Genomic DNA, 13,987 nt, shown 5'->3' on the forward strand with positions numbered 1-13,987 from the left:
GAAGTGTGTACTTTGCAAAAGTGCATGTATGGGTTGAAGTGCACAGGTTACAAGCGTGCAAAATTGGAGAATTTGGAGAATAGGGGTTATGTCATCAACTAGCACCTCTGCGCCGTAACTGCAACATATAAAATGGCGGGACCCCTCGCTGTATTTGCAGTCTTGCAGCTAAAAAAATTTTTTTAAACTGCAACAAGCAATTGTTTTGAGGAGAAGGAAGCGCAGGAATCAAAGGAGGCTTATACACCAGTTCGAAAGGTAATTTCAATGTTATGGGCTATTGACTGCTAAGAATCACCCAGTAGCGCCTTAAAATGTTGAGCCCAGTAAAAATATTTACATTGTAGGCTTGCTGTCTAGTTTACGCAGATATTATTCTGATTTGATAATTGATTACATTGATGTTTGTGATTGGTTTTTGCTCAAAATGTCACCTGTAGCAGTGAATCGTGGGTAATATACTTCAATGAAGTCTGCTTAGATGTGCGCCTAGCCGAAGTGTGGATAAAGGACACAAAGGGGGCAGGGCAAAAGACCACTCTGAACAATTGGGACACCACACACACTTGAACCTATCAACGGGAATGCGCAATTGAGGGACACAAGGGTGGTGCGAGTACTGGGACAGATTCACACAGTGACAGTGGTAAGCTACATCGTAGCCGCAGCTGCCCTGGGGCAGACTGACAGAAGTGAGGCTGCCATACAATGGGCACCACCGGGCCCTCTGACCACCATAAGCAGGCAAGGCAGGTGAAGTGTTTTGCCCAAGGACACAACGACTAAGATGGAGAGAGCTGGGGTTCGAACCGGCAACCCACCGGTTACTGACCACTGTCAGTGGAAAGACAGAAAGAACGAACAAAAGAAAGCAAAAATGATGCAGAATAAAGCCTTGATCAGTGGAGTGTTTCATGACCATATTATTAGCAAACTCTACTTCAATTTAGTTGGTAGCACTGTTGCCTTGCAGCAAGAAGGTCCTGGGTTAGACTCCCGGCCGGGGGTCTTTCTGCATGGAGTTTGCATGTTCTCCCCGTGCATGCGTGGGTTCTCACCGGGTACTCCGGCTTCCTCCCACAGTCCAAAGACATGCCTGTTAGGTTAATTGGTCTCTAAATTGCCCTTAGGTGTCTGAATGAGTGTGTGCATGGTTGTTTGTGTGTTGCCCTGCGATGGACTGGCCACCTGTCCAGGGTGGACCCGGCCTCTCGCCCTGGAGATAGGCACCAGCTTCCCCACGACCCACTATAGAAGAAGTGGTATAGAAAATGACCGACTGACTGTATTACCTTATTTAACCCATATCTGATATTTACCCTGCAAATAATGTGCTCTCTCAGATTTGTTCATCCCACTGCATTCCCTTAGATAATTTTACATCTGATTCTACCATGTATCTATTTATCAGCAGGTTGTCTGTATCATTGACTCATAATTTTATGTTAACGTTGTTGGGTTTTAAACTGGTAAATATATTCTGTAAATTCTCAATGCTTTGGTTGTGTTTCTTAGTGACATGGGTTGCACACTCTACCGCTGCGCCACAAGCCACTCCCCTTTGGAATTTCTTTTTTTTAAAGGCTTCCGTCAACCTATATGTTTTGATATTAACAATGCAGGAACTAAACATGAATGTAATAACCACAACAGCGTTTACAGAATAGCTGTATGCTTGTTTTCTATTGGAACATACTCTTACCATGTTAGTCAGAAGTTTTTTGGCAGACTGGAGGTCTTTGCACTGCAAGCAGGACAAGACATGGTGAAGCCCCACCATCCTCAGAGCTGACAGATGCTGCTCAGGTTGGCTCCCTTTCCCCAATACAGCCTGAGCTCTGGGAATCTGATTGGTGAGGATTGACTGATAGATCACTTCCTGCAAGGCATAAACACATCCAAGTTTGGTTGGATGCATTCTATTGACCAGACCCATTAACAGTAAAAACTGAGATTTTCTTCTCAAGAAAATACAAGAGGTATAACTAACTATTTATCATGACTTATGCCAGAGCAAATGTGAGTGTAAATTTCACCCCAGTTGAAAGCTGCTCCCATTCATCTCCCTTAACTTCCTGGAGAGGAGCAGCACTGGTATTAGATGTGATGAATCCTAAAGCCCAGGGGAATCTCTTCATATGACTCCTCAACTTTGTGACATATTTGTCCAGAATTTTAACAATGCTCTGCACATCAGAGTGCTCATCTGAAAGCACAACAAAAACAGCTCCAACTCTCGGAATTCAAAATAGTAAAAATACATTTCAATAAAGCAACTGTGCAGTGTGTTTCTTACAGTGTGGCTGAAGGAGCACAGAGCGAATCTGTGTGTTGATGAAGCAGAGGGTAAGGTTGAGCAGCTGCTCAGAGAACTGTCGACTCTGAGCTTCACAGTTTAAATCCCTGACAGCTGAACACAGCAAGTCCAAAGCAAGAAACAACTCCTGGACACCTGCATGGGAATGGGTACACACACAGACGCAAGGATAGCAATGTGTATTACTTACAGTTTGAAACACAAAAATACACCACCCATATGTTATTATGCACTAAGAATGGATCTCAATCAGCTACAAACAGATTACGACAGATGTGATGATTACCAATTTTCTGAACTTTAACTTCATAAAAAATCTAATACCACACAAACCTTATTCACAAAGCGCGTTAAAACAACCATAGCAAGGACTGATTAAAAGATCTGCTTTAAAAATGAAAACAATAAAAAGGAAACTGTATAGATTTCAAAGAATATGTGCTTATTTTGAGTATGATGTCAGCAACACATTTTACAAATGCTGGGATAGGACAAGAACCGACTAATGCTAAAAAAGCAATAACCCATGCATTCACAGTGTGATCAAGTAAACATATATTTTAGAAAATATGCTAAAATGGTATGGACAGGTTTGTTGGAGCCAATAAAAAGAGACTATTAACCAATCTAACCCCATCTTTGCAGGGCACAAGCATGTCTCAGAACACCTAAGGATCCTGAAGTGAATGTACTGCCCAGAGTCAAAAAGCTCTTCCTCAGTTGCTGGTCATTGGTTCTCCAAAAGGATAATAACAAATATAAAGCTAAAAGCTCTCAAGAATGGCTGGGAAAACGTTGGACTTGGATTATTTAAATACCTTTTATGAGCTTAGATGTTTATTCTTATTGAGCATCTAAAGGAGGTTGTGAAAACTACAGTGAGGACACCCAACACAACAAAGCTAAAACGCCCTGTTAACAAATGTAGATGTCTCATTGTGAAGTGCAGCCTTTGCTTGCTGGCAGTGATGGCTGAAAAGAGTGCTGCCAAAGAATATGACATCCTTTCTTTTTTGGCAATGCCCTTTTCATTTGGTTAATAATAATTTTATGAAACATTCAACTGAGGTAATAATCTAAAGTAAAGGCTAATTTTTGTTAAATATGAAATCAACTACAAGAGATGCCATTCAGATTCTGTCAGTTTTAAGCTATTTCATCAGTATATTTAAAATGTTTTTGACAAATTAGACACTTGGAAGCTTCTCTACCAAACTTCAAGCCAACAGTAAGTTTTTCCATTTTTGGTAGCATATTACACAGCAGACATTTAGAGGTTAAGTGCAGACATAGCAATGATGAGTCAGGGCTGTCTGTCTGGCAAAAGGCTTAGTTTTAGGAGAAAAGGTTTAAATGTGATGGTTTAACCGTTCATGAATCCTTCAAACGTACTGGCTTTGAGACTCTGTTTCGAGTCTACTGACTGCTCAGAAACATCAACTGGTGCTGAGGGGTTCAGGACATTTTCTTTACTTTTCAGGTACAAATCCACTGTGTCAAGCTGTCGGTTCTTCAGTCCAGCCTTTATAAAAAGACAGAAAATAAATAAATAAAAGGAACAACACATAATCAATCAATCAATTAATGTTTGCAGTAGAGGGAGAGGCCTACCTGTAAGGCATGGAAGGGAATGGAGCAGTGCCCCCAGCTGTTCAGGTGACAGACTGTGTCCACTGTTGCCGCACTGCCAAACAGCATCAACCTGCTTAATAAATCCTGCTGGGACACTGTGAACAAGACCTGGATCATACCTGACCCTGGGGGAAAACACATACAATATCGGCTCAGAAATATGAACAGCAGTAATGATGAGTTTCTTAGCTTTGGCTAGATAATTAATCTGTGGAGTCTTCTAAAATAAGAACACTGGACTTTGAATTATCTTCTTCCTTTGTATAGCATCTTTTTAGAAACATGTCTGCAAACTGCCAAACAAACACAAAATACATACTTTGATTACTGTTGCATTACAAGTAACACCAAGTTTAAAAAACAAAAAAAACAAAGGACAAATAAATTGTGTTAAATCTGTTTTATCTTTAAAATAACATTTAAATGTGTATATTAGAGGCAGTCGACATAAGAAATAACAATGAATACTGTGGCATTGCTTAGCTTACTCTTCAGCAGCAGTCTATTCTGTCTTTCTCCACTGTGCTGCACTGGTACGGCCATGCCTTCAGTCTGGTGGTAGTTTATACTCCCAGACTCCATATCCCATAAGGCCACTGTGGTCTGTGTGTTACCAGGAGTGACAAAGGTCAAAAGTGCAGAGAACTCAGAAACAGCGAGCAGAGATAGAGTAGATGTTTCAGGGACAGAGAACACCACAAATGCCCCACTGGGAGGCACTCTGTTGTGGGAGGAGGTTGGAGTTGGGTGGAACTGCATGTGGGGGAGCGAGTAGAACCACATCGTCTCTGCAGACTTAGAGGGGGATGAGGGAGAAGCAGTCTGCTGTGCTCTGCTATACATGGATGCTAAACGAGTTTCCCAAGAGCTAAAAGAGAAAAACAAAAACTGAAAATGAATGAATCCTGAACTTCAACTAAATGTCATGCTAACTATTGGACTATGAAGGTAAATCTGGGGGGAAGGTATTTGTGCATTGTAACTGTAAATTTGAAGTCATAGAGAGAAAAGCTACAGGAGTTTTGTAACTGTAGAATGTTTTCTGTCTTTCTATCAAGGTCATAAAAATGACATAATATCCTCTCCATGATGACCATTTATGAGGGGTCTGTACTCAAACAGGCACAGGACATTTTGTCCGACATGTTCAACATCTTTAGGTCAGGTTGAAGGTACAGCATTCCTAAATTTAAAGTGAATATTTTTCAAACTTTTGCATACATCTTTGAAAATACTGACACTGTGTAATATTTTTTTCTTCTTTGTTTGTCTCTCTGTTAACGGGAATAGTGGAATTATGTTCGTTTGGTAAAACACTGACCTAAAAGCGTATTTATTTGTAGAAACAGTGCTCAGTACAAAACAATTTTACCCCCAAGAGGACAGTAAAGTATATCTTCTCATTCTGTATTGCTGTGAATAAAAGGGACAGTTTGCGGTTATTGATTATACCGTTCATCACAGAAGGGCGAGCCAAGAGCAGCGAGACTATAACTGCAGCTGGACAGGCTGTCCTGGTCTCTTGGGTCCTTCGGCTGAAGAGTGGAATAGGACTGGGGGCCAACACAGTGTAGGTGCTCTGGGTGTACTCTGAAAGACAGATTTAATGTATTAAGGGGAAACCAACCAGCAGATGTTTGTTGTAATGGATCAGCTAAAATACACTGCTCAATAAAATTATAGAAACACTTTTTAATCAGGATAATATCCAGACAGTTAAACGTCCAAAATATTGATCTGGTCAGATAAGTAGTAGAGGGCGATATTAATCAGTATCAGATGTTTAGGTATTAATGGAATTAACAACAGGTGCACTAAAGGGGCAACAATGACCCAACCCCAAAAACAGGAATGGTTTTGAAGGTGGAGGCCACAGATATTTTTTCCTTTTTATTTTTCTTGATCGCTTTTCAGTAGTTTGGCATCTGACCAGTGTTAGTGCCACTACTGATAGCATGAGGCAATACCTGGACCCTACAGAGGTTGCACAGGCAGTCCAACTCCAGCAGGATGGCACATCAATGTGTGCCACTGCTCGAAGGTTTGCTGAGTCTCCCAGCACAATCTCAAGAAAATGGAGAGTCCAGGAGGAAGGCAGTCACTTTAGGAGAGCTGGACATCAGCAGGACTTATGTCTGCTCCTTTGTGCAAGGAAGAACAGGAAGAGTGCTGCCAGAGCCCTACAAATAGACTTCCAGCAGGCCACTGGCATACATACCTCTGACCAAACCATTAAAAACATACTTCTTAAGGGTGGCCTGAGGGCCTGACATCCCCTAATAGGCCCTGTGCTCATTGTTGGGCACAGAGGAGCTTGACTGGTATTGGCTATAGAACACCAGAAATGGCAGGTTCAGCACTGGTGGCCTGTTCTTTTAAAAGATGAGAGCAAGCTCACTGTGAGCTCATGTGACATACGTGAAAGGGTCTGGAGAAGCTCCGGTGACCGATATGCTCCCTACACCACTGTTCAGCATAAATCGTTTCGTGGTGGGTCAGTGTCAGTCTAAGGAGGCATATCCATGAGGGGATGCACAGACCTGTACAGGATAATCGATGGCACCCTGACTGCCATTAGGATTAGGATGAAATCCTTAAACCATTGACTTTTCTTACTGACTTATCTCCACACTCCTTTGACCTAAATCCAATAGCACATTTTCAATTTAATTCAATTCAGTTTATTTATATAGTGCCAATTCACAACACATGTCGTCTCAAGGCACTTCACAAAGTCATTTTTAGGATATCATGTTTTGGTCCATCTGATGCCACCAGGTTGCACCTCAGACTGACTGTTCAGGAGCGCAGTGATGTCCTGGGGTATCTGGAAGGAGATACCCCAGGAAAACATCTGTCCTCATAAGGAGCATGCCCTGACATTGTCAGGCATACATAGCAACACTTAAGGACCATATAGAGTCCTATTTTGAGTTGCTCCAAGGACTTTTTAGCAAATTGGACTAGCCTGCCATTTAGTTTCCCTGTTTAAATGTCTTCATGATTTCATATTAAGCTCTCTGTGGATTGATCATTCTTGTGTTCTTAACACAAGTGTTCCTTTTATTTATTTTGAGCTGTTTATTTCACTATGGTAGGTAAAAAGACACACCTCCAGTTCATATGATTAAAACCTGAAGCTTCATGGGCTACCAACTGCTGAGCTATTTCTTTGCAAAGTCTTCACACAGAATAGCAGGTATTTGAGAAGCACATCCTTTTTTTTTTTTTTGTTAAATACAGATTCAGTCTAACACTAATGATCTTAATCTAACAAAGACTAAAAGAATACATTTTTCCCACATTATTTTGTATGCATCATCCAGTGTTCTGGTGCGCAGGGGCGTTTTTAGGGTCTCAAAACATTGGGGGCTTCAGCCCAAATCCAAAATATTTAGATTTCAATAAGACAATTTATAGGTAATTTAAAGTTAAAATAATATAGGACATATTGTACCAGTTCTCTGTCTCGGCTGGTTTTAGACTGAATGTAAATTATTGTGAATCAAACAAAAAAGTTTGCAATAATTTTACTTTTTATTTTTGTTAGAAGCTGAATGAAGGACAAGGAGAAACAGAGTTTAGGACTCATGAAAACCCATTTTGCTGAAGCAAAAATTAGACATTTTGAGGTATTTCAAAAAGAACTTAATCTGAATTTTTGCTGACAAAAGTTTTTCTTAAACTCAGAGATGTTCACTATGGGCCAAATAAATGTGCTTCTTTTGTCATCTACATAAATAACCTTTTTAAACGTTACATTCTCATCAAAGTGTTCCACTCCTGAGGCTCCAATGTCTTTATTCTTATATTTCAAAAAAGGAAAGTGGTATAAAGTTGATTTTCCTAAATCTTAGCCAATTAGCAAAATCCTAAAACACATTTATTTACGTTAATTATGCCAAGAGCTTTCGAAACATTTTATTAAAATTGTTCCTTCTTTTATTAACCTGTTCTCTTTTATCACCATCTTTTCAGCCCTTCATTCCATTTCTAAAGAAATTTGGCCTCCCAAAAATAATAAAAGAAACATTTTCCAACAGTCTTTTGTTCTGCACTGAGCATGTGAGACATTTTTAAGTTTTTACTATTAAACACTTTGACAGGAAAGGGTGTTAAGTTGTGGTGTTTAAAATATAGCATAGAGCCTCATCCTGGACCTTATCAGTACTAATATTACAGTTATTAATAACTGTATACATATGGTATGTATGTCTCACCTTCAGTAAAACTGTATCCTTGTTTAATTAGTTTAGTTTATATAATATTACATGTGCAATTCAGAAAAATAAAATAGTTAACTAATCAATGGTCCACCTGTTATTAATTGCTATGATTTATTTCTTAATTATTCTGCATCTTTAGACCCAGAGCTGTATGTTTAGAATCAGCAGAAGATATGAAAGAGAAGAGGGAGGTTTACTTTCTAACTTTCTACTACGTCTTACTGGAACCAGAAGATATTTTCCTGGTTTATTGAGCAAAACATGGTTCTGTCTACATGTAGAACTGGACTATAAGACCGGCTGCTGGAATGAGATCAATGTGTTGATCTGAAGGACCTTTTAATGTGTTCAGCTACATTAGGATTAAATGCTTTTATTTTGACTCAAGTAAAGGACCAGATATTTTTACATTATGATGATTATCCGACTAGAAGCTCACAGAGAAGGTTGCCGCTGTTTTCTATCACAGATCATTTACCTTCACCTGTAGCTCAGGTGAAAGTTCCTCATCATGACCCTGAAGATGCTCATTAGAGTGAACCTCCACCTCATGTCTTTCTGAGTGAATCAGTGATTAGCTGTAACTTACAATTAGCCCATTCTGAGTCAGCATTCAGGTTTTACCGCTCGGCTTCCACCTGTTCCTGAACACACACCCACCAGCCTCCTACTCTCTAGCTGGCTCCATGGTTGCTCTGTAATGATCTCTGTTTGAGGCGCTCAGTGTAACTTTTCAGGTAATTAAGGCGGCAGGTCGACCTGGAGTGAACTGCTGTTCTGGACTTCTCCAGAATAGAGTCCGTCTCTGGCTGTGTGCGTAGTCGCCGCGAGTGCGCAAATAGCCATTTTTTGTGTTCTCCTTTTAACTCATTGTCAGGTTAGGTGGAGCGGGACGTGATTATATGGAACACAATTGAAAAAATTTGATCATTTTTAAATAAAAATGCGAAGTCCAATACCATTTTATGGCTGCATCTTTTTAATACTTCTACATTTCTTTTATCAAGAAGTCCGGGACTCTTCAGAAAACAAGCCCAGGTCTAACTACGTGCCTGCTGGTGCGTTCCATCATTTGGACAAACATCAAATATAATGCAATCGAAACGTATACATTTTAATTTCAGAGTAACAAAGATCTAAAAGATTGAGGACGGTCAAAACCTTAAGGAGAAATGCCATAAATCACTAATACGTGTTTTACGACTTTAAAAAAAACATTAAAACAATGAAAAAACATTTAAAGATTACTAAACTAGCTCCTGTACCTGAAGTAGTGGTTAAGGTCAACAGCGATGGCTATGTGAGACTGAGTTACAGCAACAGCTGTACTGAGATTTGCTGACACATGGAACAGGGAGAAGGAGCAGGAGGAAGAGAGCGAGGAGTAAGCCAGATCAGCCTCTGCCCAGCCAGAGCTCATGTAGGCCGGAAGGTTAATGCTGGCCAGCAGTGACCCATCAGTAATGCCATACACATCTGGTGGAAAGATTAGGAAAAGCACTCTTTCATCAGAAATACGTTGTTGCGTAAAGATTTTTTTTGGATTGCAAGTCACAACACATCCAATTACAGCCAAATGTCTTCAGTAACAAAGAGAAAAACAGGCAGTGGAACTGAAAGGAGTGAGTCCTGGAGTGAGTTCATTATTGCCAGGGGTTCTTTTAGGAATCTGGTTTAACTAACCTTTTCACTCACCTTATAGGTCTTCCTTAGTTATTCTATGAACATATGCATCTACTCTGTAAGTCACTCCAGGGTCTCTGACTCTTGGTATTTATGCACAATCACTGGAGTGGTTTTGTGGGGCTCGTTGTGCCTCTGGGTTGGTGTTTGGTGACGTGTTTAGGGTGGCACTACAGGGATGCATTGATGTTTGGCTTGGCAGCTTGCAGTTGTGCAGGGTGTGGTTGATGTGCCCCGCCAGGCTCTCTGTACATTTCAGGGTGGGCTGTGGTTTGAGTTAGAGCGTCTGGGCTTTAGATCCCACAGCGTAGTTATTAAACCAACGTACTGCAGGTGTCTCCTGTTTTTATGGATGGATAGATATTTGGGGATAGGATGGGGAATAAAGCAACAGTGTGAAAATATAATGTTTCCCTACTCTTCTATTCTTTTTAAAGCCTTATCCAGAATTAAAAAGTAGTCAGAACATATTTTACGTAAATATGTCTTTACTTAATCTTTCACTGATCAGTGTCCTTAGTTCTGCAGCTCTAACTTGAAGTTAAAAGCAGCAACTTTACTATTTGGTATAAGAAGCTTTTTGTAGGATACATATGAGTCCACTGGAGCTGAGGACAAACAGGGTTTCTGCACAGACACAGTGGTGAACAGCAGCATGCATGTCACTGCTGCTTAGCTGGATGCCGCAGCAGGAGGTCATTCTTGGTTCTTGTGATGCCTGTTCCCACTGCAACTGCAGCAACCAGTGGCAGTTTAACAGTACACAGCATCGATTGCCCACAAAGGACAGCACCTGTACAGAGTCCAGTTCACACATACCTGGCAACAAGAGCTCAATCAGTAAAACCGAAACATAAAAAATAAAAACAATTAGCAGAAGCTGATTTACAGGGACAACAGAGTACTCACTTTGGTTGCACTCTTTGATAATGTCCAGTAGATGGTCTGCAGAATACTTCTGCATACTCAGCAACGAAACTTGGGCGGATTGTTCTGCTTCATATTCCAGCAGCTTCAAATCACCCTGAGATCCAACAGCCAACAAACGAAAGCTGCTGACCTCCTGACTGCTGGTCGTCACCTCCTCCCAGTAGAAGCTACGGAATGGATAAAGCTTATTTTCAAATACACCCCTTGAAAAACAGCATTTAATAGTTAACTTGCTTTTTAACACCAGAAATTAGAGACGCTTATAAATCCAGCAGTGACATGCGCTGATTCGCTGAGATCAACAGGTCACATACTAACAAAAAAAATGTGTTTTTTTATTTCCTTATCATTAACTGCATCACATTCAAAATTCCTCTTAGGGGTAGGTTTCTAAACTGCGCTGTGTTCATGGAATGATTTAAAAAGTACCCATTTATTTTAATAATGCACATTCAGTAGAAAAAAAGAATTTTAGCTTTTGAAGAACTAATCATGAACAATTTAGATTTTATATCAGAAGTAGGGGGTTAAGCTCGCGCGAGCCATATACGGAGGCCTTAGTCCTCGACATGGCTGTCCCGGGTTTGAGTCCAGGCCCCGGCAACGTTTGCCGCATGTCTTCCCCTTTCTCTCCGTTCCCATTTCCTGTCTATCCACTGTCAATAACACACTATGAAAAATAAAGGCCACTAGTGCTGCAAAAAAAATACAGATATACTGTCATTTGTATTTAGCCTGATCTCCTTTTTTTACTAATAGAAACAACATAGAACAATCATGACTGATGGTGTTGATCGCAATTTCTTGGATTCTGTTTCTCCGCCTGCTTTTGTGGAACTGACCACAGGTTCTCAAAGAGGTTTTGTTGGATAAAAAGTAGTGTCTTTGCTGCCCTTCCTATCACAAGGTTGTTCATATATATACAAAATAACAGATACAAATGATTGAAATATATCAGGCTGGGTGAAATGAAATTATATATATATATAACATTTCTGACATGGCCTCTGGTTCAGAAGCAGCTTAACATAGAGGATATGAAAGCTGTGATCACATCTGTGTGTGGTCACTCTTAAAGCTCTGACTCCAGCTGAGGTCCATACCTTCTGCATTTTATTTGGAGGGGATATTTAAACTTTAGGTTAATTTAGGTTAATCACATTAAACTATGGATGAAAACATAAAAGTGAAAAAAAATAATCAATACAGGGAAATTAAAGGCAAATAGGACAAAATGCGAAGCAACTAAATAAGAAGCAATTTGACACAGGGAAATACATTACAGATCTTGTTTCTTTTCAACACGGGAAGTGAAGATCTGTCAGAACTCACTCAGTGAAACAACCGTCCGGGGTAACCGGAGGGGCCTCTCTGTCTGCAGGGTCCCACAGCAGCAGCTGACCCGAGACACCCAGACAGCAAAGAATAGAACCCGCAGGACACAGCTCGGCTTTCTGGATGTCTGCTAGCTGACCACCGTGCTGGTTCTCAGGGATAACCAGCACCTCCATGGAGCTCTGCTCATGAAACATTTCCTGACCGATCCAGAACAGCGTTTACACCGCAACACTCACATGGTCTACAAATAAACAGAAACGTCTTACAGTTATCTCGACGAAAGCGTCAGGAATATTTAAACGTTTCCTTGTCTTGTCAACAGCGACTCAGTTCTACAAGTCACGTGCCTTTACTCCAGTGTCAGCTGACAAAAACGTCTTCTTGGCAGTTGGCAAGCAACGTTCTGGTGCATTACCGCCATCAACTGGAATGGAGTGTTGATCGGGATACTAAACAGCTACATACAGTATATTTAGAACCTAATTATGACTATCAAAATACAATTTTTAGATATTTGAATAAAAGAGGTTGTACCTAAGACCCCCTAGTGGACCATTTTTCAAATAGAACTCCATATGTTAAGGTGTTCACTTACAAAAATTGAAAAATTGAGAACCAAAAAAAACTACAGTATATTAGCTGTCCGAGTTAGTTTAGCCCTCTTCTATTTTGATTTGTTTAGTTATGTTTTGTGTGTGATATGGGAACATTATGGGGACTGAAATTGTATTTGTATGCAATTTTCCAATTCATCAAAACCTGTTGGTGAAAAGCAGATAATTTGACAAGTAATTTCGAAATATTGAAGTCGTACTCGTACTCGTCGTCTTCTGCTTATCTGGGACCAGGTCGCGGGGGCAGCAGACTCAACAGAGACGCCCAGACGTCCCTCTCTCCAGACACTTCTCCAGTTCCTCCAGGGGGAGCACAAGGCGTTCCCAGGCCAGCCGAGAGACATAGTCCCTCCAGCGTGTCCTGGGCCGTCCCCTGGGCCTCCTCCCGGTGGGACGTGCCTGGAACACCACCCGAGGAAGGCGTCCAGGAGGCATCCGGTATAGATGCCCAAGCCACCTCAACTGGCTCCTCTCGATGTGAAGGAGCAGCGGCTCTACTCCAAGCCCCTCCCGGATGGCCGAGCTCCTCACCCTATCTCTAAGGGAGTGCCCGGCCACTCTACGGAGGAAGCTCATTTCAGCCGCTTATATCCGGGATCTCGTTCTTTCGGTCATGACCCAAAGTTCATGGCCATAGGTGAGGGTAGGAACGTAGACCGACCGGTAAATTGAGAGCTTTGCTTTTCGGCTCAGCTCTCTCTTCACCACAACGGACCGGCACAGCGCCCCCATTACTGTGGCAGCCGCACCGATCCGTCTGTCGATCTCCCGCTCCATTCTTCCTTCACTCGTGAACAAGACCCGTAGATACTTAAACTCCTCCACTTGAGGCAGGAACTCCCCTCCAACCTGAAGAGGACAAGCCACCCTTTTCCGGTCGAGTACCATGGCCTCGGACTTGGAGGAGCTGATCCTCATCCCAGCCGCTTCACACTCGGCTGCGAACCGCCACAGCGCATGCTGTAGGTCTTGGCTAGAGGGGGCCAGCAGGACCACGTCATCCGCAAAAAGAAGAGACGAAATCCACTGGTCCCGAAACCAGACCCCCTCCGGCCCTTGGCTGCGTCTAGAAATCCTTTCCATAAAAGTTATGAACAGGACCGGTGACAAAGGGCAACCCTGCCGGAGTCCAACATGCACCGGGAACAGGTCCGACTTAGTGCCGGCAATGCGGACCAAACTCCTGCTCCGCTCGTAGAGGGACCGGATGGCCCCTAATAAAAGGCCCCCGACTCCGTACTCCTGGA

At 41.7% G+C, this 13,987-nt stretch overlaps 1 protein-coding gene across 1 annotated transcript in view; it reads right to left on the reverse strand.

Annotated features, from left to right (window-relative positions):
* The window catches only part of spg11 (SPG11 vesicle trafficking associated, spatacsin), a 92,818-nt gene extending 80,341 nt beyond the window's left edge, over positions 1-12,477 (reverse strand). The window contains exons 1-11 of the mRNA XM_047368367.1: positions 12,121-12,477; positions 10,768-10,955; positions 10,450-10,677; positions 9,441-9,651; positions 5,402-5,539; positions 4,438-4,817; positions 3,929-4,074; positions 3,710-3,839; positions 2,297-2,452; positions 2,037-2,206; positions 1,703-1,879 (exon numbers count right to left, since the gene is read on the reverse strand). Of these exons, the coding sequence (XP_047224323.1) occupies positions 1,703-1,879; positions 2,037-2,206; positions 2,297-2,452; positions 3,710-3,839; positions 3,929-4,074; positions 4,438-4,817; positions 5,402-5,539; positions 9,441-9,651; positions 10,450-10,677; positions 10,768-10,955; positions 12,121-12,320 (2,124 nt within the window). The 5' untranslated portion in view covers positions 12,321-12,477. The remainder of the gene's footprint in view (positions 1-1,702; positions 1,880-2,036; positions 2,207-2,296; positions 2,453-3,709; positions 3,840-3,928; positions 4,075-4,437; positions 4,818-5,401; positions 5,540-9,440; positions 9,652-10,449; positions 10,678-10,767; positions 10,956-12,120) is intronic.
* Between the last annotated feature and the right edge of the window lie 1,510 nt (positions 12,478-13,987).

The sequence above is a fragment of the Girardinichthys multiradiatus genome, chromosome 6, assembly GCF_021462225.1.
Source record: "Girardinichthys multiradiatus isolate DD_20200921_A chromosome 6, DD_fGirMul_XY1, whole genome shotgun sequence".
Classification (NCBI taxonomy): Eukaryota; Metazoa; Chordata; class Actinopteri; order Cyprinodontiformes; family Goodeidae; genus Girardinichthys; species Girardinichthys multiradiatus.